The sequence below is a fragment of the Acanthopagrus latus genome, chromosome 1, assembly GCF_904848185.1.
Source record: "Acanthopagrus latus isolate v.2019 chromosome 1, fAcaLat1.1, whole genome shotgun sequence".
NCBI classification, from domain to species: domain Eukaryota; kingdom Metazoa; phylum Chordata; class Actinopteri; order Spariformes; family Sparidae; genus Acanthopagrus; species Acanthopagrus latus.
In genome coordinates this window covers 6,543,609-6,571,214 of record NC_051039.1, presented here as the reverse complement: position 1 = coordinate 6,571,214, position 27,606 = coordinate 6,543,609, and the positions used below count along the sequence as shown (strand labels likewise).

The 27,606-nt window shown below is 43.3% G+C and overlaps 4 protein-coding genes across 7 annotated transcripts; 1 reads left to right on the top strand and 3 right to left on the bottom strand.

The window, feature by feature from the left end:
- Window positions 1-5,240: 5,240 nt before the first annotated feature.
- On the bottom strand, window positions 5,241-9,699 carry ptcd1 (pentatricopeptide repeat domain 1). The gene is made up of 8 exons (XM_037102273.1): window positions 9,076-9,699; window positions 8,849-8,989; window positions 7,721-7,939; window positions 7,541-7,642; window positions 6,637-7,296; window positions 6,333-6,449; window positions 5,911-6,093; window positions 5,241-5,667 (listed from the first exon to the last, which is right to left on the bottom strand). Exons 1-8 carry the CDS (start codon window positions 9,550-9,552, stop codon window positions 5,548-5,550), a joined length of 2,019 nt encoding a protein of 672 aa, XP_036958168.1. The 5' UTR covers window positions 9,553-9,699; the 3' UTR covers window positions 5,241-5,547.
- Window positions 9,700-9,945: 246 nt separating this feature from the next.
- LOC119021783 (stonustoxin subunit beta-like) lies at window positions 9,946-12,931 on the top strand. 4 transcript variants are annotated; one of them, XM_037102293.1, is made up of 4 exons: window positions 9,946-10,148; window positions 10,611-10,662; window positions 10,869-10,916; window positions 11,134-12,931. In XM_037102293.1, the coding sequence occupies exons 1-4, from the start codon at window positions 10,110-10,112 to the stop codon at window positions 11,652-11,654; spliced, it is 660 nt and encodes a 219-aa protein (XP_036958188.1). In that variant the 5' UTR covers window positions 9,946-10,109; the 3' UTR covers window positions 11,655-12,931. The 4 variants fall into 4 exon arrangements, with proteins under 4 accessions (XP_036958188.1, XP_036958205.1, XP_036958180.1 ...); XM_037102310.1 differs by having other exon boundaries at window positions 9,947-10,148; window positions 10,884-10,916; XM_037102285.1 differs by having other exon boundaries at window positions 9,947-10,154.
- fbxl18 (F-box and leucine-rich repeat protein 18) lies at window positions 12,600-17,515 on the bottom strand. Its single transcript, XM_037102264.1, has 7 exons — window positions 17,328-17,515; window positions 16,148-16,345; window positions 15,626-15,975; window positions 14,908-15,043; window positions 13,720-14,798; window positions 13,282-13,500; window positions 12,600-13,177 (listed from the first exon to the last, which is right to left on the bottom strand). Exons 1-7 carry the CDS (start codon window positions 17,379-17,381, stop codon window positions 13,021-13,023), a joined length of 2,193 nt encoding a protein of 730 aa, XP_036958159.1. The 5' UTR covers window positions 17,382-17,515; the 3' UTR covers window positions 12,600-13,020.
- Window positions 17,516-19,471: 1,956 nt separating this feature from the next.
- actb1 (actin, beta 1) lies at window positions 19,472-23,554 on the bottom strand. The gene is made up of 7 exons (XM_037080737.1): window positions 23,398-23,554; window positions 22,170-22,295; window positions 21,837-22,076; window positions 21,049-21,295; window positions 20,762-20,953; window positions 20,389-20,570; window positions 19,472-20,150 (listed from the first exon to the last, which is right to left on the bottom strand). Exons 2-7 carry the CDS (start codon window positions 22,290-22,292, stop codon window positions 20,007-20,009), a joined length of 1,128 nt encoding a protein of 375 aa, XP_036936632.1. The 5' UTR covers window positions 22,293-22,295; window positions 23,398-23,554; the 3' UTR covers window positions 19,472-20,006.
- Window positions 23,555-27,606: the final 4,052 nt, after the last annotated feature.

Here is a 27,606-nt window from a genome sequence, read left to right as displayed (position 1 = left end):
ATGTTCTGCTGGGAAACTTTGACTTCTGTCATTTCTGTGGAGCCTCTTTGACAAACACCAGCCACCCAAACACCGTTCAGACCAACTACACCCCCTCATGGCAAAGAACCCAAGGTGTCAAACTGGCCTCCTCATTCTCCAGATCCCAATCCAGTTGAGCATCTGTTGGATGACGCCAGAACCAACTGCTATCCATGTTGGGGCCCCCATGGATCGTTCTTGGCTCTGACTGCATCCAGTGGAAGCTCAGCTGGATTGAGATCTGGGGAGTCTGGAGTCCAGGTTGACACCTTGAGCTCTTTCCCACGTTCCTCGGGTCGTTCCTGAGCAGGGGGGGCACTGCCATCAAGGAGTGCTGCTGCCATGAGGGGGTGTACTTGGTCTGCAGCTGTGTTTGGGTGACTGGTGTCTGTCAAAGAGACGTCCACATGAATGCTAGGAGTCATGGCTTCACAGCCGAACATGGCATTGGAACATTATGATCCATGTAATTCATTTCACCTGTCAGTGGTTCTAATGTTGTGGCTCTCAGTGTATACACATGTTAAATACTTTATGAATTAGATCAAATAAATGCATTTAGGCTCTGTAACCAGATGTGTTTATATTTCCTCTCAGTAAAACAAAACCTGTTTAAATGACTTCCTCTTCCTTTGAACCCTGTGGGTTTTGAGCTAAGACTTGTACATTTTAAATGGACAGCTTCATTTATGTAGATTCAACATTAACATAAGACTCGGGCCTATTCGACCAGCAGGCCACTAATAAGGATCGTATTCAGTTTCTGACGTGCAACAGTGTGCTAGTGAAGTTTTTGGTTTAGAAGCGGTTCTTGTGGTCTCATTCATGGTAGAGGTGCAGCAAACTGAGCTTCAAACACCAGCAGAATGACCAGAGACATGTTCATTTCTGTCAGACTGTGTAAGGTTTTGCTTGAGCAGTTGTAAGTTTGTCTGTGTCCTTCTGAGTGTATAAACTATGATGAGAGCAGAGCCTGGTGTTAACATTGGCGTTCTTATTCTTGGTAGAAGTGCAGTGAAGTGAGAGCTACAACACCAGCAGAACTGAACGGAGACGTGTTGTTTTGGAGGCCTCGTGGTATAGAGCTGTTTAGGGACAAAAGTTCAGTGGCAGTAATACAGTTGTTAGTGGTCTGCCTGGCAAACCTGGTGTTATTGTAATTTATAGGTTAACTTGACCGGACTTCAACTATCTTCAATGGCAAATGCCCGAGTGCTGTCCATCGGAGCTGTAAGCAGTGGTTTCCATGAATGGCAGTAGTCAGGCCTTTGATCAGCCGCTGGTATTGGTAATAGCGTATCTTACGAGCCCTTGTGCGATCCCGCCAACTTACAGGTCCCTCATGTTCAGACACCTATGGTTGGTAGAAGCGTGCACAAAGTGTGCGTGTTTAGCTTGGGCCTCGGCCTGGCTAGGGACATGCTCAGGGCCACGGTAGAAGCTAGCCTGACGCCACTAAAGCGGCTTGGATCTCTGCCCTCATCTGTCCATGACGATTCCCCTCGCGAGTTCAGTGTGTATGGGCGCGATGCCTTTGCTTGAAGATAATGTTGAACTCTGTGATAAAACAAAATGCTAAAAAAAAAAAAAATGCAGGAATTCAATTTCTTGCAACTTTGTGTAACAGCATCCTGCTTGATAACACCAAGCAGAGATCATTACAAAGCTGTTACAGGGCCCTCGGCCTCACTGCCCAGCAGGCCACTAATAATGATCCGATTGTGTTGTGGTGACGTTTTTTGTTTGGAAGCAGTTGTTGTGGTTATGTTCATGGTGGAATTGCAGCAAACTGATAGCTACAAACAGCTAGAGCGGTTGTTAGCTTGTCTGCCTCCTTCTGAGTGTATTGAAGGTTTGTTTTCAGTTCAGGTTCATCTCCACTCCAGCACTCAAATGTGCATCCAGAGAGTGCTTGATTAGCTTCATGAAGCCTTTGAAGTTGTTGCCTTGTGAACTGATAGCTACAAACAGCCTGAGCAGTTGTTAGTTTGTCTGCGTCCTTCTGATTGTATTGAGGGTTTGTTTTCAGTTCAGGTACGTCTCCGCTCGAGTGTGCAAATGTGTGTTCAGAGAGTGCTTGATAAGCTTTATGAAGCCTTGGAAGTTGTTGTTTTGCTGGAGAAACATCGCGGTATAAAGCTTTTCAGGCCAACAGTGTTAGCTAAACAGTGTTGAGCAGACTAAGCTAAAACAACCAGGTCCCCACCGTAGAGTTCTAGGCACAAAAGTTCAGTAACAGCAGTCCAGTTGTTAGTTTGTCTGCCAGGCAAACCTGGTTATCAGTTTTGTGTGAACCGACCAACCAGAGCAGACTTAGGCACCGCCTCAAAACCCACAGGATTCAAGGAATGTTTTTACAGCTGCTGGATATAAAAAATATATCTTTAAATAAAATGTGTATGAAAATACAAGTCTCCTCACTTTTAACAACTTGACTCTCTGAGTCCTGTTAATAGACCACAAAGTGTGTTATTTGACAACCTGGGAATGAGACTCAACAATCAGCTGTCTTTCTACAGAATTGCATTATAAGTATACTGACATCATGCAATTAATCATTTGATTAATAATTGTCCTCCATATGCAGCACACTGGCTCTCAACTTTCTGCTTTTAATGCTGGATAACTTAATGTATAATAATACATCATGTTTGATCAGCGAATATTTAATATTGTTTATATGAATCTGCAAAGTAACTAGTATGAATAATATAGTTAAAAACTCAATTTATGCAAAATATGAAAAGTATTTAACATGTATATCTTCACTGTTCAGCCACAACATCACAACAACTGACAAGTGAAGTGAACATTGATCATCTTGTTACAATCAAATGTTCTGCTGGGAAACTTTGACTTCTGTCATTTCTGTGGAGCCTCTTTGACAAACACCAGCCACCCAAACACCGTTCAGACCAACTACACCCCCTCATGGCAAAGAACTCAAGGTGTCAAACTGGCCTCCTCATTCTCCAGATCCCAATCCAGTTGAGCATCTGTTGGATGACGCCAGAACCAACTGCTATCCATGTTGGGGCCCCCATGGATCGTTCTTGGCTCTGACTGCATCCAGTGGAAGCTCAGGTGGATTGAGATCTGGGGAGTCTGGAGTCCAGGTTGACACCTTGAGCTCTTTCCCACGTTCCTCAGGTCGTTCCTGAGCAGGGGGGGCACTGCCATCAAGGAGTGCTGCTGCCATGAGGGGGTGTATTTGGTCTGCAGCTGTGTTTGGGTGACTGGTGTCTGTCAAAGAGACGTCCACATGAATGCTAGGAGTCATGGCTTCACAACCGAACATGGCATTGGAACATTATGATCCATGTTATTCATTTCACCTGTCACTGGTTCTAATGTTGTGGCTCTCAGTGTATACACATGTTAAATACTTTATGAATTAGTTCATATAAATGCATTTAGGCACTGTAACCAAACCTGTAACCAAATTTACTTCCGAATTAAATTAAAACTCCATGTGAATAAATTATGAAAAGTGATTTCAGGTTAAATACAACTGAGTTAGAGACTCAAACCTCCACAGGGAGAAACTCAAAACTCATCAAAAATAGACCCAGGTCTCTTTGTGGAGGACAAACAACTACCATAAAAACAAAACCTTGACACACAAACTAAACCTCTAAAAACAATAAAAACCTGTACAGACACACAAAACCTCTAAAAACCAACACACAAAACCCCTAAAACAAACAAAAACCTCTAAAAACAAACACACAAAACCCCTAAAAACAACACAAAAACCCCTAAAAACAACACAAAAACCCCTAAAAACAAACACACAATACCCCTAAAAAAACAAAAACCTCTAAAAACAACTAAAAACAAACATAAAACACAAAACCTCTAAAAACAACACAAAAACCTCTAAAAACAAACATAAAACAACACAAAACCTCCACAAAGAGACATCAAACTACCACTGCTCTTCTTTCTCTTCCTGCAGGTGACAGACGAGCCTCCACAGGACCTGAAGCAGGAAAACTGAGTATCCGTCTTCTGATGAAACTCCTTCAGGTGCTGCAGTTTGTTGACTCTGGTTTCACCTGCTGACAGTGAGCCCTGTTGTCTTTGCTGGTTATTTACATAATAAAACCTTTTTTTGAATTACACTCTATTGAGTTTTTTATAGATTTTTAAAGCACGTGTTGAGTCTTTGATGGAGACCAACATCTCCTCTCAGCTGCATTTTCAAAGCTTTAACTATATTTGATATATACATTTTCTTTCTGTAATGGAGAGCAGGGCTTCCATTACCTTCATTATCTATTCCTATTTTGGGAATGACTGATTTAGAAACCATGTGTTGTTACTAATGTCTGAGTAAGTTAGCCTCTCTCCATCTCCTATCACATGAAAGAAGCTAACAGCAGCTCAGTGAGAGGTTTATAATGTTTTACCAGCAGCTGATATGAAATATACCTGAAGTGCTGCCTGTGATATCACCAAGCAGACAGATAAATGGTCATTTTGAGCGGCTACAGTAGTTTATATGATCATTCTGCAGCCTCATTGTTGTCTGCACTTTAAAATCATATCACTGGTCTGTAAAGCACTAAATGTTCTCAGGACTGAACACATTTGGTTTACTTGTACGGGGATCGGGAGGATTATTTAAAATGTTTGTTCTGATACAGTTACTTATTTAAAGTAGTCAGTAATGTAATTTAAGTAAAACTGTCCGCTCATTTAATTCATAACTGTTCACTGTGGCTTTCAAATAAGTACATTAATTTAATGCATTTATTTTTATCTGTAGCTTATTATATCAGCTTTTTTTCCGTTCTGCCTTTCAGATGCTGTTTTAATGTCTTAATGTTTTAGTTTTAATTACTTCCTATGTGTCTGAATGGATCTCTGAATGAGAAAGTTTCTACATCTCATATTTAGATCTCTACGCCTTGTTTTAAACCAAGTACTTATTAATAAAAAATAGAAAACAGCAGCTCAGTGATATTATATATATATATATATATTTTTTTTTTGTTGCATGCATATATATATATATATATATACCAAAAAAAATTTAAATAAAAGCCCACCCCTAGAAAAACATGAGAAACATGCATGTGACATGCAAGAGAAGACAAGTTGAGTGCATCACCATCACCATGAATCGATCGCTCAGGAAATACCTTAAAAATCAAGGTTTTAAAACAAAATATAATGTAATGTAATGTAATAAACAACCAAGATGAGGTTAGACAGTCAGGTACTGAAGCTTAGTAAGTTTATTTCAATTGGAATATAAATTACAATAACAGCGATCGTTTGAGAAAAAAGGCTTTTGCAATAAGTTGACTGACAGAAGGTCCATGAGCCAGTACTGAGATCCACAGCTCTGTGCAAACAGAGTACCAGAGGAGACAGATATTTTCAGGAGTGCCGTCACAGAGCAGCGCTGCTCTTGCTGTCCTTGTTACGTGAAAAATACCTCCTTGCTGCAGCTCTCTGGTTCCTCTGACTCTCTGTCAGTCCATCTGCTTCTCCTGTTACTGCCACCGCAGAGTCCGTCTATGTCTGCAGCGCCGCCTGCTCGTCCTCAGCGGTCTGAGCGGGCATTTCTCTCAGCCACTGCTGGTAGTAACCACGGAAACCATCAATCTGGACCAGGTAGTTGTTTCTGGATTTGTACTGGGATTGTTGGAAGAGAGGAAAGATGAAGAAGGGAGCAGGAGGAGAGAAATAAAACACATCCATCAGCCTTTGGGACACACAATATTCAGCCATTTTAAGTTATTTTGCTTTGAAGATTACAGGAGATTCTTCATGTTCTTTGGTTGTGATCAGAATCATCACCTCCTCGTCCACACAGATACTCAGATGTGTCCCGACTGGTTACTTGTCACCAGGTGATACACCTGTACGAACACTCACCTGATTATAGTTGGGGGGATACTGTGAGGCAAACTCCAGCTGTCTGATGATGACCTCATTAGGCCACACCTCCATGCTGCTCATGGTCTTGAGGAGTGTTTTCAGGTAGATGTAGTCCAGTCTCCGCATTGCTCGGCCAATTAGAGCAGAGAACACCTGGACGTTAGGCCTAAGTCCCGCCTCCTGTGAGAAAAACATGTAAAGATGAAAGAACGAAGCACCGAGTCATTAAATCTGTCTTCAACTCTGACTGTTGTTACAATGATGTTACAGTAGTAACATCATTGTTTGTTTTTTTTTATATGATTTTAAAGTCATAACTGATAGAACGTATGTTGTTTTTGTAAAAACAACGTATGTTGTTTTTGTAAAAACAACATACGTTCTATCAGTTATGACTTTTTGGATGTGTGTTTCATCACCTCCATGTCTTTCAGCAGCTGCAGACCGTCCTTCTGTCGCTCGCAGCCCAAAGCAAGGCATCCAAACGTCTGCACATCCACGCTTATGTTGCGGTGTCGCATCACACTCACCACCGCCTGGAAAGAGAAGGAGGTGTGTGAGAGATATGCGCACACACATGCACCTAATTTATATATTGGAAAAAAAAGTTTAGCCTAATGTCTCGCTCCCATACACGTCTTTACAATGATGCAGATGGACTGCATGTTATTTCCCCTGATTTAGAATTTGGCGGTGTGTGTGTGTGTGTGTGTGTGTACGTACCTTTGCCTCCTCCAGGTCACCGGCTCTGGCTGCTCTGCGGATCACAGAGTTGAAGAAGGCGACGTCGAGCTTCACTTTGTGTTGCTTGGCGACCTTCAGCAGCAGCTGCAGAGACGTGTGGCCCAGCTCCATCATGTCGGCCAGCAGGGTCAGAGTTTTGAGGTCTGGACTGAGTCCGTTCGCTTCCATCTTCTTCAGGACACCATCGGCTCCTCCGATGAGTGCGAGTCTATCTGGTGCTCCATCCACAGTGCCGAGGGAGATCACACCACCCCTCTTACCCTTGAAAACATCCAGCAGGTTCGGGGCTTTGGCATCACTTTCTATGTTGGCAGGCAGTGAGACAGTTTGTCTGACTGGTATCAAACTGGTCGAGTCTTCGCTGCTGCAGAACTCGTCCTCGCTGTCTCTGCTGTCCTGCTGACGGTCACTGCGTGGATCGGGCTGGATAAACAGCTGCTTCTCCAGCAGATCAATGTCTGTTACATCCGTGCGTCCCGACTCGGACACGCGTTCCCTCTCGTACTTCAGGTCAGGCCCCAGCAGCACGCTAGAGGCTAGGGAAGCATCGCCAATCCCACAATCCCTTGCAGTTCGCAAGAGAACATTATAGTTCTTTGAGTCTGGAAGAATCCCTGACCTCAACATCTGGCGCCAAACCTAAAACCAAAACAACGATATTAGAGGTTCACTGCATCATTCACTGTGTGAGTTGGATCTCATAAGCACTGGTTAAGAATCTGTGTCAGAGTACAACGTCATTTTTATGTCCATTTTGTTGACTTCTTCTTCTACAAAAGGTTGTCCAAGGAAATTACATGACACTGAGGCTTCTGTTAATCTGACAGTTACATTCATGATTAACTGAATAATTATCGTCAAAAAAAATGTGTAAAACTTCTACCTGTAAAGCCAGTCTGAATCCCGTCTCTTTGTCCTTCAAGCAGCCCATCAGTAGGTAGTGAAACGTCTCCTGAGTCACAACATGGCCCTTCTGCAGCATTTCCTGCAAACACACACAGACTCATGTAGAAACAGTGAACCCATCTCCCACACACCTGCGCGGCGTCAGCTCTTATCTTACCCTGAGCGTGTGAATGCAGGCTTGAAGGTGGTTGGTGATGGCGTGCGTCTTGAGAAGGGCGTGGTACGTGATGGTGCTGATGGGGTAGCTTTTGCGATGGAGTTCTTGCTCCAACTTCAAGGCCTGCTGGAGGCCGGCGTGTTGGGACGGCGACTGGGCGCAGGCGTTGAACAGCGCGGTGTAGGTAGCATCTGTAGCAATTAGACCTCGCTTCTTCATCTGGACAACACACACACACACACACACACAATATTACTTGAGACTTCTGTGTGTGTTTAAAGAAATGTATGTAATTATTGTGGGCTGAGATTACAACTGTTTAACTTCTTCTACTTCAAGCTGTGTATAGATATATAGGTATAAAAACAAATATACAAAGTTGTCACATATAAGAATCTGTTTGTCTTGTACTTTATAATATTTTATTTACTCACATTGTATTATCATTCACGATTTAAAGCTCGTTCATATCGACAGTGGGAAATTTTATAAATTAGAAGGAGCAACTATAACATACAAACAATATACTTAATGGGGATCAATAAAGTATTTCTGATTCTGAGCTCTCTCATAACCTCTGAGATGCTTAGGTACACCTATTTATAACTAATGTAGCCGACCAATAAATCAATCCGTAATGACGAATACGATGTTCAGTTTCAGTGGTTTTAAATATCTATCGATTCGGATTATTGATGCAGTTTGTGTCGCTGTTGAATTGCATTAGAAACACAACAGTTCAACACTACAACAAACTTCAAAAATGGCAATACACTTGAGTCAAGACGTCTCTGTTTTTAACATTTTTATGTCAAAACAAACAAAACAAGTTGTCTTTTTGTTTTGTTTTTTATAACTGAACAAACAAACCAAACTTAAAGGACGACATGTGGCGGACCCTGCCACCTTTCTAGCTTCTAACAGTGTTCTGTGGACTTTATTCTCCTCTGAGAACAGTTCACTTATGGAAAAAATAAATATTTATCAGATTGTATTATTACCTAATTAATACTGTAAATATGTTGTACAATTTCATCTCCAAACCTACATAGTGCCACTTTAAAGAAAATTGTTAGTGCTGCATATAATCACGACAACATGTATAACATATGCAGATGTATTTCCTACCTCATTGTAGAGCTTGAAGGCCTTCTTGAGTTGTCCAGCTCGACCACAGCCTCCTATCAGGACAGAGTAGTTGAACTCCTCCGGCTGCAGCCTCTCCCCCTGCAGCATGTCTCTGCTGAACATGTCCAAAGCCTCCTGCAGCTGTCAGAGGACACATCAGATGGTTTACATACGGCAGGAGGTGACAGGTAACAGAAGACAGACACAGCAGTGAAAGATGGACTCACCTTGTTCTCTTTGATCAGCTTCTTGCACTGTAAGAAGTACCAGTACGGTGTGTTTCTCCTCCCGGGCCTCCTGCGAGGTTTCACCAGATCCTCCTCGTCCTCTCGGTACCGCAGATCCTGGAGGTATGGGCCGTCTTTCCTGTACGACCTCCTGGAGGACATGTCGGCGGAAAGCGAGCCGAAGTTCTCCTGGTCTGGTGGGTCGCTTTCGGCCGGGGCTGAGGGGGAGCCCAGGGGGTCCGTACCCCCATGGGATGCGACTGATAGGGACACACATCTGGCGGTTAGCCCCCCTGATAGCTGCCAGGGAGTCGGTGTGAGGAGTCTAGATGACAGGTATCTGGACAAGTCTCGTACCCCTGTCGGATTCAGGGCTCTGGGTGGGTTTGTAGCCCCTGAGAACCGGGACAACTTCGCAACAGGCACCGAGACTTTCCTCCCGTTTCGCGCACACGAACAGGCGACGGACGTTAACATATTTACCGCGTTTATCTAATCAACTAAAAGCTAAATCCGACAGTTTAGCAAATTTACGTCGTAAGCTGGAGGTTAGCTAGCTCCCGGTATGTTTTGCTCACCACGATGTTTCAATGACACAATCGAGACAAGACCTGAAAAGTAGATACCAAGCAAGCACTAAAATCCTCCCTGGCGCCTTGGTGTATGGAAGTGATCAAAGAGAGCATCAATTGAGTATTAAAATGCCACTGTTTATTACTGGGTAAAATAAATTGTTGACAAAGCTTAATCTATTCCGGTTAGGCTCTCCCACTCCGATCGACTACATCGGTGGTAGATTATTATGCCTGCGTCGTTGTTAAAGACGTCACGTTTCTGAATGTAAACGTACGACACTGCCCTCAGCCGGTCACTAAACAGATTTTTGACGGTTCTTCCTGGATAACAAGGGGCGAAGACGACAAACCAGACTAAAGAAAAGCATTTAAAGACTCGGTTTATTAGTTTAATAGTCGCCAGAAATGTCAGAGTCGACACAGGCTACCTGAAAACAAGTTTTAACTAGTGTTACAGCAATGGAGGACAGAAGCGGAGCAGCATCCTCCGTGTTAGAGGTAAAAGTGAGTAACTTTAATAACTTAAGTTTCACATAACCTACTTAAAACTCTCATAATTCTGACAACATTAAAAAAAATAATAAGCTTCACAGTCATTAAAATCTCTAAATTCAAACACATAAAAGGTCAGTTGAACGTTAATAATTAATAAACTAGGCAATAAATAATCATTATTACCATGCAGAGAAAGTCATATAACAGCGTCCAGAGCTCAGTTTTAAGAATGTGACCTTTAATATACAAGCATGGAAAGCAAACTTAAATAAACACATAAGCATCCTGTGAATGATTTACCTGATCTGTGACACCTGTAGTTCTTACATTAAGTTGAGTTCTTTGAGTCAGATTATTTCTAAATGGGACAAATAAGACACACCATACGTTTTCAGCAGGCCTCGTGTTTCTCTTCAGGTGTTATAATTCATTCATCAATAAAATTATTTTTGATATTCTGCACAGGCCCAAGAGCAAGACCAGGAAGTTCCACACTCCAACACCACACCTGCTCCTGGTACACAGCAAACACACACCTGCACAACAAATGTACCAGCAGCACACTGCTGGACTTCGCACCATAAACCACCACATTTTATACACATTTATGTTGAACAAGTTTGAGCCAGCTGCAATTTAAAAAAATAAGGTTATTCCAAATTTTCCAATTTATCCCCATTAATGAATTGTTTCGCTTGTGTGCATTTGTTGTGGAACTAACAGATGTTTCACTGACAGATGAACCTCGGACCAGAGCAGACTTCTTAAGATGTGAGTTTTCTTTGTCTCAAAAAACAAACACAGTCTCTCTTTTGAACAAATGATGCTCCACGAATCCTGAAACTGCAGATTGAACACAAGCAAGATAACTTTGACACGCTGTGCAGATCGACTGATAACAAAACTAAATCAATTAAAACAGACATCTGTCCTTGGCAGCATATTTGGGCTGATACATGTGTTTGTACTTCTTCCTCTCCTGTCACAGATTACTGTCACCTCACCTTGGACCCAGACACGGCATACAGAGAGCTGCTTCTGTCTGAGGGGAACAGAAAGGTGGAGCTCACAGATTTAGTCCAGACGTATCCTGAACATCCGGACAGGTTCTCTCACCTCTTCCAGGTGCTGTGTAAAGAGGGTCTGACGGGACGCTGTTACTGGGAGGTGGAGTTTGAAGGGTCTATAGAGATAGCGCTGGCGTACAAAGATCTCGGCAGATCAGACTATTATGCTGAGTGTGCTTTTGGCTGCAACGACAAATCCTGGAGTTTAGACTTAAACAGAAACAGTAAATGTTTCAGACACAATGACGAGGAGACGGCAGTGCCAGAGCCTCAGTCCTCCAGAGTCGGCGTGTACCTCGATCATAAGGCAGGTACTCTGACCTACTGCTGCGTCTTGGACACGAGGCTGCAGCTGATGCACAGAGTGGAAACCACGTTCACGAAGCCGCTCTACCCCGGGCTGTGGGTCGCAGGCACCGCCCAGCTGTGTGACCTGGAGTAGAGGTCCAGACAAAAAGCGTCCACTTCATCTCATGCCAGCAAATGTCGGTCCACAAATGATAAATTACAGCATTGTCTGTTTGATGGTTGGTTTGTCAGTAGGATTACACAAACTGTACACAATTAAAACTTTGATAGATAAAGGGTCTCTGCCCAGAAGAGACCCCATTGACTTTTTGTTCGGATCAGAGTAATAGGAAGAGATCCAGAGTGATGGGGCTTTTTTCCCAGACATTTTTATTTATTTCTCAGGGAATACTGCATGGATCTTTCCGTATTTAGGTGGCTGGTATCTGTGAGTAAGTTTTAAGTGTATTCTGTGTAAGAGGTTTCAGACATGGAGGTAAAAACACCTCAGATGGTGTATTGGCACACTCTGTAAACACTCATTGAGACCTTCCACCTCTGAGTTTGATGGTGTCAAAGTGCAGTTTCAGTGATATAGCACCGTATTTGTTCTTGCAAACAAGTCTTTTTTGTTAGTTTTTTTTTTTTTTAATTTAAATGCAGTTTGTACTGAACATTAATCAAAATCAACTGAATATGTTAACAGAATATGACATTTTGGGGAGTTTCCTGGCAGAGTGAGTTAGCTGAGAAGATTTATACAGCGCTCATGTTTCTACTCTGACCACGAAGCTCGGGAGCTTAGATAGATTGGAAACAGTTTGTAGACAGAATCAGCCTACATGCCAGTCACTGAGCTAATTAGCTGCTGCTATAGCTTTAAAATAAATAAACATGAGAGAGGTGACAATCTACTCATATAGCTCCCGGCAGGTCGTGCATTTCCCAAAATGTTAAACTATTCCTTTAGGCTTATTTGACACAACTGTGGTAACTACTGAACAATGTAAGACTGCTGGTTTGTATCTGTTGTAAGAGCGTTAAAAACTACAGTATGATGACATGAACAGACACACTGTACATATACACCAACTACAAATAATTTATATAAAGTTTATTACGTCATTTAATTCACATCCTCTGTGCAAGTTTTCTAAACAAACACATCTTTAATGTATATTTTGGCACTTATTTTGAAAGAAGCACAGTGATGTAGTAACAGAAATGATTCTTGACCCAGGAGCCATGATTGACACCCCAAATGTGAAATGTCCTGGAATAACAAGCTTCAGGAAGTGAATTTCCCTTTGAACACCATCATTACTCTGTCATGTAAATGTAAACAATGATGATGATGTTTTGTTGTAGAGCAGCCTGAACCAGCTGATGATGTATGAATCACACTATCAAAGAACACATGTGCAGATGAGACTCAGTTTCTGTGAATCTTATTTCCTGCAGAGAACAGTCTGAACACCTCAGCTGTGGAGCACCAATCACACTGAAGCTTTCTGTTAATGTCACATCGGCGATAAATGTGGCGGCTGGGCCACGTGGCTCTGAAACAAAGTTATCCGATCGAGTAGCGTTAGCGGGATCTGTCTGATGACCGTTGGCAGGTCTTCATGCTGTAACGGGTAGATGACCACATTCAGGGCTGCGCGGTGACATTTAAATCTAACAGAGAAAACAGAAGGAAAGCGTGAAGAAAGTGTGTTAGATATTTCTGCCGACATTCAACGTTTGATGTACAGCATGCCCTCGCGCAATCCATCACTGACCTGTCAATCAAAGTTTTCTCCAGTTTTCGACAAGCCACCAAGGTGCCGCTCATGAACATGTGGCACATGACGACGTGGCAGCACCGCTCCATGAAGGCTTCTGTGGCAGTCGGGTCAAAGGTACCGCTGCGTGAGATGAGGCAGAGACGCTGCAGACGAGAGCAGCAGGACAGAGCCTCAAAGAATAACTTGTTGGCATTCAAGTAGGGCTGCTCTAACCTGGGAGAAAAAAAGACACGCAGAGTTCAAGAAATGGAAACAAGCTGAGCAAAGACATTAAATCAGACTAACAGATGTTCCCACAACTGTCAAAAGAAAATGCAACCTGCTAAATCTAAATTATGACAGGTTTTTATAAAACACAGACAAAAGACAGCAGAGACAGTGTTAGTCTTTACTATTACAGAAAATGACGTGTACACAGAGGCATCTTCTCACCTGAGTTCCTGTAGCTGTGTACACTCTCTAAGTGCGTCCAGCAAGGCTGGAGTGTAGTTCATGGTTTTTAGTGATCCCATGTTGGCAAGAGACAGCACCTGTAGATCTCTGCACTGCCTGGCCATCTGTACCAGACCTGTCCCCCTAAGGACCCCAGGAAGCCCAGCCAGAGTCAGGCGACGTAATCGAGGCAAAGCCTCAAATGCCGCTATGTGTGCATCGCCAACCCCCCGTGCCCACGCACACATACCACGAGGCTCCACACTGGCACGACTGCAAGGCTCGAGCCGAGGCAGCACAGAGACAAAACCTGGGCCGATGAGCTCCAAAGTCTCTAGAAGTGGGCAGCCAGCTAAAAGCTGTGTGAGCCATGATGTGCTGTCCCCTGACACAGAAGACTCTGAATCAGGCTTGAAGTTCTGGACTCCGACACGTGGAATCTTCTTTAACCCCAGGAGCAACGCAGAGGGAGAAGTGTTGTTTGTAGAGATCTGATGTGAGTTTAAGCCATCTGACAGAGCACAGGCAGGCAGAGTGAGAGAGCGCAGGTTTCTGAATTTGGCCAAGCTGGCACACAGGTGTGTTTCTCCAACTCTCCCAGGTGAGGTTTCATGATGATAGTGCGTGTGCATCAGGTTCAGGTGTTTAATGTTGGAACAGCCTTCTGCCAGTCGGCTCATTGTCCAAGGATCAAGCTGATCATCAACACTCCTGCACTCCGAGTAAAGGACCTGGTTGATCCCGCTGAGGTTCAGGCTGATCAGCTGGGTGGTGTCCTTGACTCCTCCTTCCAGCAGCGACTGGAACACCTGTGGCCACAGCGCCGGGCAGCGGCTGAAGCTGAGCTGCTTTGGACTGTTTCCCTCCAGCGCTCGCTTCAGGGACAAGGGATCCAGCCAGGAGCGAGGGAGCTGCAGGGCCTCCAGGTCTCCTCGTTGACCCAAACTCTGAGCCAGCGACGGAGCAGCAGGCCAGTGAGCAGGGTTTGGCCCGGGAATCGACACGAGAAAAACTCTGAGATGCTTCGGAACATTAACGCTGAACACTGCCAGGTAGAGCAGGAGCAGGGTCTGGTTTACCTGAGGACATCAACACACAGATACACAAATTACAAACTGCACAATACTACAAAGTGTATTGCAGTTACATGGGAACATTTGACATTCAAATGCACACTAACAAGCTCACCTCTCCTGGAGCCAGCCTGGCAGTGAACTCCTCCAGCTGTTGGTAATGTGGCACACTGCTCTGACCCATCATTAACTGACAGGAGATACCCAGACCATCTCTGGTCACATCTGAGATGTCAAACTGCAGCATCAGCCTGCACAGAAACACAGACGCACATGTTCAACACCTGTTTATCCGTCCTTTGATACATCCACATATCTTAAATGAGAAGGTCTGGTCTTGGGCCGGTCTCAAACACACATTTTAAATTGATTCCAACTATTGGATTGATTGCCATGACATTTTGACATTTTGTACAGATGTTCAAGTTCCCCCGATGATAAATCTTACCTACTTTTGTAGTTTTTAGTGAACAGTGCGAACACACACTCATGCTCCCCTCAGGATGAAATGTTATCACTCCCTTGACATCTCATCCAGGACCATCATCAGGTCAAAACTTTAATTTGTCCAATACTTATGTAAGCCTTAGCTGCACTTCGTGCAACTTAGCCAATGTTAGCATGCTAAGATGCTGAACAAACTGTGTTAGCATACACCTCCGAGCACCACTCTGCTCAAGTACAGCTTAACAGAGCCTCCAGCCAAATGGAACATTCGTTGTTCTGGAAATACCAGATTATAATGGACACTACATGGTGCATCAATTGCCAAATAGGGGGTGATTGTGGACATACGTCTCATGTGAAATGACAGTGATCGCACAAATTCTTACTTGCGGAGTTGAGCGCAACATGGCACCACACCATAACTCGGCGACAGCAGAGTCTGTCTGAGCTCTGACAGGCGGCTCAGCGTAGCCACTGCCTCTGAACTGAGCAGAGCAGAGTTGAAGTTTGCCATCACATCGATGGCGAGCGATTTGAGCAGGGAGAGGGAAGATAGGAGGCCGGAGAGACGAACTACGGTGAGGCGACAGCCAGTGACATCGAGATGCGTCACTCCTCTGCAGCGGCCAAGGTGCTCCACGGTAGCGCCATCCAGCCAGTAGCAGCCATTCACGCTGAGAGACTGCACGTGATTGGATATCTGTTTCAATATGTGGCGAACCAAGATATCGTCAGCCTGGAGGGAAAAAAACAGACATATAATTTAATGTTCCCATCAAATATTCCACTGTGTTGCTCAGGAAAAGCACACATAGTTGTTTACACATTCATGCACTTGAAGATTAACAGAAAATTGGGATGAATATCTTCACTTAATCAATTTCCTCATCAGTTCAAAAATTATTTACCTGGTACTCGTCAGACATGCTGACTTTTGAGAGCAGAGTCTTATCGTAGCACAGTGTGTGTAACTTAATGCAGACGTTTGAAACGTTCATCACCAGGTCACACAGTGGAACATGGCGGAGGATGCACAGCAGGATCTCGTCCGACAAATCTGACATTCCTACCGAGGGCGAAGACATTGTGTCCTCGTCACGAACAGCCTGAGGGGAAAAAAGCCAATTGCGTCACAGTTAGGTGCTTTTAAAATGTCTGTGTATTCAGTCAACCTTTGGAAGGAGTTATCAAGACGCCCAAGATGCTACAGGCTTAATCTTTTATTCCTATCTGGAATCTGGAGATTTTTGATATTCAGTTGTTGAGGTCCAACATTAAGAAGCTGTCCTTTTAATGTGTTTGAGTGCATTAGGCAATTGTATGCAAAAAGGATTTAATGTTCTGTGCTTGTCAAGATTATTTTCTTGATTAATCGATTTGCTGTTTCGTCGATCATGTGACAGGAAATGGTGAACAATGTTTGGCCAAGATGAGTTCCTCAAATGTCTTGTTTTGCATTCAGTTGTCAGATTGGAGTTAAGGACATCAGGAACTATTTGCTTTTAAGAAGCTGCAATCACACAGTTATCAAAGTAGGGGACAACTGAACTAATAAGTGACAACTAATAAATTAACAATTGCACCTTTAGACAATAATATGGATATTACAGCGTAAAACTACATCACTCGCACTCTGGATATGGTTAAATTACAAGTTAAGTTATAGTTGAAGCATTTTCTTTAGTGGGAAAATATTTATTATGGTGCAATATTTTATTCAGACGTGATTACATAACAGCATACAAAAGTCTATGAACATATTAACCAACAGAACCGACAGCTAAACTGCCTCCTTCTGTCCGCTCACTCGTTCACAAATCAGTGTTTTTGCTCATTAGCAGGTTAATTTGGACATTACATCTGAAAAAAGACACACACAAAAAAAGACACAACAAAAACATCATTCTGCCACTTCGTCGCGTTAGTTGCTAACTTGGTTGAGAAAGTTAACTGAGATGTGAGTGAAGCCTGGTCTGATCTAATTTAGTATTAACGTTAGTTAGCTAACGTTAACGCCCGTTCAGTTAACGTCAGTCCGCTCCCGATATCAACTAGTCCCGTGCTGTCCAGGTCTGTCGGATCACTCACCTGTACAATCTGTCGATCCATGTCCTCTGAAATCCCTGTCACGGTCCCACTCATGATCAACAGGATTTCAGATTTTTTTTATCGAGCCGGCGATTCATGCTTTCTTGAGCCCGCTTTACGGTGAGCCTCCGCCGGCTGGACGTCCAACCGTTGACAGGGCGGATTATAATTGCTGTTGCACAGTGACGGAAGTCTGTCAGTGACGGACATACTTCCTGCCGGTTGTTCCCCAGTTCGCTTCAATTTCAAACAGAACTGTCACTCAGAAAAATGAAGAGCCAATAATTATGTTCCTCATTAAAGACAGAATTTAAAATGAAATCTTTGATATAATCATAAAAAATTAAAGGAGATTAAAATATTTATAAACATGATAGTAAGTACTCAAGTAAACTACAACTACCACAATATTTTACTTCAAGAAAATATTAACTTTTTTTTTTTTTTTTAAAGTAATACTTTTTTGGGTTACTACTGCAATGTGTTTACATGCTGAATTAATCAATTTTCTTATACAGCAGGACTGTACTGCCCCTGTGGCTCAGTTTTAGCTCCTGTCTCTTTAAGGCCTCCCTCCTGAATATTCTCTGATTGGTCACCTCACCCACGCCTGAGCCTGACACTGCCCACTGTGACTCCTGTCAGCTCTGTGGTTCTTTCAGCTTCCAGTTAGCTTCACCTCTACTGTGAATATAGGCAATTGTGCAAATGTGTGATATGGTGATGTAGTGATGTGAAGAAATCGAGGAATTGAAGCCTGGACAATTGACAAGACATCATCAGGCCCTTCAGAAGCAGTGTTCTCTGTGGGAAAGAGGGGCTCCGGCTTTTTGACTTTAAAGAACTTTTTTATGCCCAAGAACTTATATAACACACTGAAGGAAAGAAAAAGAAGGGAAAAAAAGAATAATAGGTCTCCTTTAAATACAGTGCATGAGTAAAAGTTCCAAACTATTTTGATGATGAATTTTATAAAAGTCAAACCACTCTGCAGTGATAGAAGTTTTGGTTCTACTGTAGTTTCACCACTGGTTTTATTATGTTTAGATGCTTTATGAAGAACAAAATTGAGACTACTTGGTGGCCCAAATTAAATCTAGCAGAAATAATTATAGGATTACAGACCTATTGCATTGTTACATGTTAAATACAAACAGAAAAGTTAAAAAAAAAACAAAAAACTAGCATATTACACAACATGATAAAGAAAATAACAATAAACTATTATGTAAAGTTAATTGGCCAGCTTTTTTCAAGAAGATAAAGCTAAACAAAATTGATATTTGCCAGTATGTTGGTACATGGGTTAAGGAAATAACCCACCTCTTGAAAACGGGAGTCAGTGAATCAAATTATTTCAAGTTTATAGACTTTATTATAAAATAATAAATGTGAAGTTTTATATAAAGTTAGAGATCTAGTTCAGTTTTGTAACCATATATAACTTGTTAGTAGTCTCTTCCATTTATTGGTTAATTGGTACCCATTAATATGATTGTTTCTTACAACTCATGTTAATTCAGTTGTCCACATGATGGCACTATAATCAAAGTATTAATGGTGATGTGACACTCCACCCAAAATCTCTTCAGAATACAGCACCTACTTATTACTCCTGGCTTTAGCCTTTAAAAAGTTTTTAGTTTCACTCTTAAGAAATTTCCTGTCGATAAGTCTCACTTAATCGTTTCCAATGTTGACAGTTTTCCAAAATATTCAAATATTTCTAGAAACCCTTCAAATAGACACTCAGCTTATGAGAAAACATGGATATTTGTGGCATTAATTCAGTTTGAACATACTTTGCAGAGTCTTTCCTGTTAATACTTAAATAGCATGTTAGAGTCGTTGGTCAAAGTAGTTAAATCGTAATTACTAATTATAAGCCTGTTCTAGTCAAGTGTACTAGTGAGCCATGACAGTGTGACAGCAGGACCTTGAATGGGTGCAACTAAGTGGAATCCACCCATCAAAAATGTATTCTTTAGACCTGTGCCTTTTCTTCTTTACATGTCAACAGTAAGGCAACATGCACCTTACATTCATTAACATACAGATTTTAGGTGCAGATGATCAAATGGATCTATCCAAGGATGGCTGATTGTTTATATTTGTGAGCTCCAAGACCAAGAACACAGACAAGATTCTCAGACATGTGCGCTTTATTGGGTTCTTGTGTACACCAGAGGCATGAAGCCCCATGCACAAACCTTTTAACACCCCCATACAAGGTAGAAGCTTTGTCTTTTGCATAATGACAAAAACAAACTGGACCAAGTATCGTTTAAGGCTGAAAGTACAAAATCAAAACAAGTTTCAGATTACATAATTTACATATTAAGCAATACTACAGGTCTGATGGGCAATGGGCCCACCAGAGAATAAACCTTCATAGAGGCAAATAAGGTGGTGAACAAACACATCTGGAATGACCTACACAAACACGACAATGGACATCATGTTCCTCACACATTCACACCGCCTGGGACACACGCTCTGTACTTCCTGCAGAGTTTCTCCCCATCAGGGGGCATGGTGCCATAGCCATAGTGATGAGGGAAATGGGAAGTGGTGTTGTGGGCTCAGCATACACCAGTGTGTTGGTGCAGGCGTGTATGCAGAGCCAGTCGTTTGCGTTTGTAGCAGTGTGTGTTTTGAGGGAGGGGACTGACAGTTCGTTTAGAAGCACTTCCTGTGGACAATGCTGGGGCCGGACTCATCATACTCCTGCTTGCTGATCCACATCTGCTGGAAGGTGGACAGGGAAGCCAGGATGGAGCCTCCGATCCATACGGAGTACTTCCTCTCTGGGGGAGCAATGATCTGCAAAGGGAGAAAGAGGGAAAACGGTGTTAAAATACTAGAGTCAATAAACCTACATCCTTCAAGTCAACAGTTAAATGTGTTAGAATCTTAAAGTCAAGAAACAGAGACTGAACTCTGCAGTAACCATAAGTGTCCACTGTGTGGCAGTAGAGGTACAGATCTTTCTGGAACTTTTTTTTTCCTCCATCATTGCCTCAGGGCGGATTAGAGTGTGAGTAATGAGGAAGAGTTTTACCTTGATCTTCATGGTAGTGGGTGCCAGGGCGGTGATTTCCTTCTGCATACGGTCAGCGATGCCAGGGTACATGGTGGTGCCTCCAGACAGGACAGTGTTGGCATACAGGTCCTTACGGATGTCCACATCACACTTCATGATGCTGTTGAAGGTAGTTTCATGGATACCGCAAGACTCCATACCTGTTAAAAGAGGGTGTAAAGTAAATTTTAAGTTATTGTGTCTCGTATACTTTGATCAAATTCACACTGCTTCCAAACAATTTTAATGACCTCTATGAATTGGTTATTAAACTCAAAACCACAAGTATATTTAAGTCAGTGTGGGGATTGATACTTTGCTTTAAAGTTTTTGTTTCCCTGATTTAACCTACCAAGGAAAGAGGGCTGGAAGAGGGCCTCGGGGCAACGGAACCTCTCATTTCCGATAGTGATGACCTGTCCGTCAGGCAGCTCGTAGCTCTTCTCCAGGGATGAAGAGGAAGCAGCAGTGCCCATTTCCTGCTCGAAGTCCAGTGCAACATAACACAGCTTCTCCTTAATGTCACGCACGATCTCACGCTCAGCTGTATGACAAGAAATGATATTTCCAAGTCAGTTTTTAGAATTTTCCACAGCTTCAAAAATGTATTTGTTTCAGAATCTGCATTCGTGTGCCAACCTGTAGTGGTGAAGCTGTAACCCCTCTCAGTCAGGATCTTCATGAGGTAGTCTGTGAGGTCCCTGCCAGCCAGGTCCAACCTGAGGATGGCGTGGGGAAGGGCGTAGCCTTCATAGATGGGCACGGTGTGGGTCACACCATCACCAGAGTCCATGACAATACCAGTGGTACGACCAGAGGCATACAGGGACAGCACAGCCTGGATGGCCACATACATGGCAGGGGTGTTGAAGGTCTCGAACATGATCTGGAGAAAAGAGATAAGATATGAGTCATTAAAACAGTGAGTCAGTAACCTCATGTAAAGTAGTATGGGTTAGTACAGTCAGATCAAGAAAAGCACAGCACACGGGCCAGTTTTGTTTTGAGTATAAACACCATACTAAACCAGTCATTACACAACCCTGTACTTTTAGTTTGGACATGTTGACTGTACACGATGGGTGCAGCAACCTGCTCCAACGTCATCTGTTGCATCATGCAGTCACCAGTGTAGTAAGAAACTTATACTTGTAATCTACTCTAAATTTGAAAAACAGCAGTGACCATGCTGCAATTAGTCATTCCCGATGCATCACAGTGCAGAGAGATAGAAACCTGAAACATCCACAGAGATGAAAAGTTCAGCACAGGACAGAGGAACCCTGGAGATTGAAGGAGCAGGAGAAAATGGACAGATTGAGCAGAAGAAGGAATGCCTGAGTGGCAACACATTTGCCTGTTGCAGGGCCCGGCAGGTGAGCCGAGTGAGTTTACAGACAGAGAAGAAACGTGTCAGCCATAGTTACCTGGGTCATCTTTTCCCTGTTGGCCTTGGGGTTCAGGGGAGCCTCAGTGAGCAGGACTGGGTGCTCCTCAGGGGCCACTCTCAGCTCGTTGTAGAAGGTGTGATGCCAGATCTTCTCCATGTCGTCCCAGTTGGTGACGATACCGTGCTCGATGGGGTACTTCAGGGTCAGGATACCCCTTTTGCTCTGTGCCTCATCACCGACATAGCTGTCCTTCTGGCCCATACCAACCATCACACCCTGAGGAGCAAAAGGAAAACAAGTTAAAAACCAATCCAAATTAAATGTCTAATCATAGCTTATGATTTGTATAATTTGACAGGAAAACTGTACCTGATGCCTGGGACGTCCAACAATGGAGGGGAACACAGCACGTGGAGCATCATCTCCTGCAAAGCCAGCTTTGCACATACCAGATCCGTTGTCAACAACGAGGGCGGCGATTTCATCTTCCATTTTCTGGACAGAGAGGGACAGGAGGGATGAGAAGGGGGGGAAAGAGTGTTTAAAACGGATTCTCTGTGACAGCTATGTGTTACATCTGGCAAACATCAATTGGATTTAGAGCCTTGTCATTATGGAGACCGGACGCTGGATGTCGCAGTGGCGCAGGTTCCAGTCCAAATCCAGAGCTGAGAAACAAAGGCAGTTTCTCCCCTCGGTCTGGTCATGGCCATATAAGGCAAAAGTGAGAGCAGCTTAGAGACGGCGGCGGCCCGGCCCGTGAAGCCGCCCCGTGTGTCGTTAAACCTAAAGTGACACCGACAGCCGACCACTCCCTTCACTGGGATCACCACAACAGCACGAAGCATCCACACATCGCTAATTCACACTTAGAGAAAGCGGTTTTAACAGCTGAGGTGACTGAAATTCCACCTCCTGTCACCTCTCTAATCCATTAACGGGAATCGTTATGTCTCGTCACCATAGTTACAAGGTTACGGTCGCAGGGGCTACCGTTAACTTCTTAACTGACAGTCACTACATTTAACCTTCACGTTACTGTCAAATTACTTCATAGCTTTTTACCACAACTACACACGTCTGCTTCGGTTTTTTAAAACGGAGTCTGCCAACATCGGTCTCTATGTATGTGAAACCGGAGACACCAGAGCCGGACACCGTGCCAAGGCAGGTGCTTACATGTAAGCGAGAAGGTCAAGCTACTTAACGCGGGTCTTGATTTGTTAAACTGATGAAGCGATGACAGCACGGAGCACTTGGGGGTCATTTCACACCGTCTGAGAAATATAAACGACGGCATGCCAACGCATGTCTACACTTAAAACCGTTAACGGGACTGGTTGCATCCCCTGAAACTGTAAACCGGTGCACGGTTAGAGAAAGACGAAAAATATATATTTATATATATATATAGAATGAATGGGAGGTGAATGAGCGAATTTAAGTTAACGGTTGTAACGGTGACGAAACTTCGCATAAAAAACCCTCACATTATAACTAAATTCAGTTCACTGGTCAACATATGTAACTAATAATATAAAAAGGCTATATCAAAAACAAGAAAGAAACTTTTCTAGTCATTCCGCAGTTGTCTTACCTGTGTGAGGGAGGGTTCTCGGCTTTAGGAGGACTGTGACTGAGCGCTACACTCCGGTAGGGTTTAGTGTCTGGACTTGACTGCAATGGAGGCCAATAAATTGCAGGATTTTATCAGAGCTCGTGCTGCAGCCCCTCTCCATAAAAGGAGAACTTTCCGCACGGCGCCCTCTGATTGGTTCTGCCGCATCCACTGGGTGTGGCGCATGCAGAAACCGTTGTGCGCTCTGAGAAGACAGAGGGGACAGGCAGCAGGGAAACTAACCTATATACTATCAATATTATCAATCTGCTGCTCCACGAAACTCATTCTCAGAGCTTAAATCATTTGAATGGTCACAGTGGGAATGGCATAAACGTGGGGGAGAAATCACAGAAGTCTTGAAGGTGCTCGAGCATGACAAACTGAAATATGTGGCTTTATATATTTTCTGTTTGATTCCCTGAGCGCATGTAGATGTCCAATCTGATAATAGTTTTAAAATCCCTGACATCATCCACATTGAGAGGGGGCCCACATATCCTGGATGCACACTTGATTAATATACCCTTCTGTTCTATCTTCGTGCTTTGGGGGGGATATTAAGAGCAGCACACAGACAGACACGGCCGTGATTCATTTGAATTAAGTAATGCAGCAGAACTGGCTCGCACACAAGACTGTGCTAATTCTCTCACTTGTGGCAAACACTCGTGGTTAGCAGTGCCAGGACATGGGGTGGCAACAATCTGAGGGTCACTGACAGCGCTGTTAACACCCTGACTGACACGTCTGCCTTGGCATGCCACTGTGTTGCACACACACGCAAGAGTGTCAGCGTGGCTGAGCTGAGGTATGTTTACAGCAAACACTCTGGAAGCTGTAAATCTCTTATCTCTCATCACTTGCCTGGTAATGTTTAAATGAGTGGCAGGGCCTAATCTCAATGAGATGCGATAGACTGGTGTGTAATTAGCTGGACATACCTATATTTGGTGTCAGAACGCATCTGCAAGGCCTATTACGCAATTTATGTGACTGATACTGTCTCTCACCTGCTCATGCACACGCCCAAACTATGTAAAACAAGGAAACGCTTGTGCAGCCTTGAACCTGACATACTTGTTTAGATATCTACACTGTCTTCACTTCCTCATGCAAAGCTCATCTTGTAAATTGACCAGAGACTCAGTGGGTGGGTCAGGGTGCTGTTTTAACTCAATAAGGGCACCGGACAAAGACTCATAAACTTACACTAGGAATTCCTACTGGCTCTACGTGTTCCTAATAAGGATATATGGGAGCCAGCACTTCGAAAGAGACAGGAAGTAGGTTTCACAGGACATCACCTCTGCAGATGCGCGCAGGAAGTGACCACGCATACCTACAAACACACACACACACACACACACACAATCGGCCCACATGTCGTCAGGTACGGAGCAGCTAAGGACAACACTGAGAGGAGTGAATGAGCTGATGAGGGAGCTGGCTCTTCAGACTGGCATTATCCTACTCTAGACACGCACACACACACATGCACACACACGCACATACTTACACGCACACACACCAAGTATAGACCCAGGGCAGGACAACCATCCCTTTAAGAGTTCCTTTGGATGACATCCATATAAGGAGATATTGGAGGGAGTCACATGGGGGGAAGAATGCACTGCTTGGGTCATGTGACCAGTCCGAGGAAATGAATGAATCTCCCTTTTTAAGGCTGTGTGTGTAAGCATGTGTGTCTGTGTGTGTGTGTGTGTGTGTGTGTGTGTGTGTGTATGTGAATGTGCATGTTGCTTCACCACTTCTCACCTTGATTTGTGTCCTTCACCAGCACCCATAGATTTATTTTTAGAAAGGGAGAAAACACCAATGTTTTCTGTTTTTTTCGCCCCCCTTTTTCGAACTTTGTACTCTTGAACTCCTGCCTGGCAGTGATTTCTCAATGTTTCCTCTGGACACATCATGCCCTTCCTCAGGCCATTTCAAAGCTCGGGTGCGTGCATGACTCATGCATGCATTACAACACACACACACCCTCACAGTCACACACACGTATACGCGCTCCCTGCATTGCTCACTCGCACAGTCAGAGAAATTCACAGGCTTGGCTCCTGGCTCTGACTAAGACCGTATATGGAAGAAGCTAGCAGGTAGCTTCTGTCCACATTTCACTCATCCCTCTCCCTGTCCTCTGCACCCAAACACACATTCACTTTCTTCCTTTTTTTTGGCCACATACTATTGGTCACTTCCTCGCTACTTTTCCCAGGATGAGGACAATTATAAGAGTGCAGTATAAGGTCAGTGTGCGTATTTGCCTTTTATTTGCCAGGCTGAGTTTCATCACAGCATCGAGAGAAGGTGTGGCTTGTGTGTGTCTGCTTGAGTGAGCAAGAGAGAGGAAGAAGGTATTTGAAACACTCTTGAAATGTAATGTTAAAAACATCATCGTCATCAGTTCAAGACAGCTATCAGAGAATTCCAACCTCAAACTGACAAAGGCAAATAAATACATCACACCAATTATCAGGTCTCTGAAGTGGCCTCCAGTGTGTCTTATAAAAGAGTCTGAATTACAACTAATCAATAAATCTCTAAGTGATTAAGACTGAAGTACACCTCTGACTGTATTTAAAGGTGCACTATGTAGTTTTGGTGAAGAAATTTGAATCAGAGGGATTATAATTTACTATTTTTTTAGGCCTAAAAAATAAACAAACTGACCTGAAAAGACAAAACAGCTGTTTTACTATGTTTATATATGGCGGACCCTGCCACCATTCTAGCCTCAAACAGTGTTCTGGACTTTATTTTCCCTGGGGAACAGCTTGTGTATTCAACTGTTGTAAAGATAAATATTTCTGGGTTTGTATTATTACCTCATTAATATAGTGAATATTATAGGTCTGAGATTTATTTTCTTCCCCAGAAACACATTGTGCCCTTTAACTATATGAGACCTCTCAGGTAATCTGATGTCTGTTAACCACTCTCAGAGAGTAAATACAGACATAAAAAATGTGTTTTTTATGCACCCCAGAGCTTAAACCATGGCCAGGGTGGGGGAGCCCAGTTAGGTTTCTCATAAAGTGTCAATCCTGTCTGATTTACAGACAGGATCTCAAATCTCAAGTGATCTTGTTCTGTGCATATTATTAAATGTGTGATTGATTGATTTATGTCCAAAGATTAACCTGTCGAGGTCCCTACAGAGCAGTTCCATACTTGCCCTGGTTCTGCTAGTGCTCTAGTTTTGGCTGCACCAGATTTCAACATGCAGACTTCCTGATTCAAGACTCATTTCTCACCTTGATTACATGTAACCACACCCATGTTGAAGTTAGCCCAGCTACATACCTGTAAAGTTCCATGACCACATCTTGCACTACTGTGACGCTATCGCATTGCAGATCTGGCCACAGATTCCGGAAACCAGACACGCTGAAAAATTTAGGACAGTCCTGAATCGCATGCACTTGTCCTGAATCCAGCCATGTTGATCCCAAAACTTTGACTAAACCAGAGATTTGATTAGTTACAGCCTAATAAAACATTAAAAACAGATCATTGTGAAACATTCTTCACATTGGCCACTGACAGACACGGTTCTGGCTCTCCACTGGCCACAGCACAGACTGCAGGGTAGTCATGAAACACGTGAAAGTCCATTTCCTACACAAATTGTGTCTTTTGTTGACTTGAACAGTCGATGTCATGAAGAAAAGCAATTCTTTCCTGTCCCAAATATCACCCATGCTCACCTGGAAAACAAATATAAACTTTCTCTGTGGTAGTTTCCACTACAGTAAAGCTCAGCCTCATTCTTCAATTCTGTGTGTTGTACTTATTTAGTGAAGAGTATTCATACTTACATACTCATTTTTATTGTATGCTGTATTTTTAATTAACAGTTGGATAAGATTGAGCTGCTGCATTTGACTGGATTTTAAAGGAGAACTACTGAAGTTCAACATTTGGTGAGGGCATATTTTTTTGCCCAGAGACAGATGACTAAATCGACGCCACTCCCAAAACAGCTGTTTAGTTCAGCTTTGCATAAGGTCTGGCAGTGGTAACAAAATCCACCAACCAGTTCCTCCTGAGCTCAATTACTAACATGTTACATCTTGTTCGTTTGTTGACCCGTTTCTTGATTAAGTCACCAAACCTCACACTGAAGATCAGAATCCAGATGGTAACCCAAGACATGGTTTGGCA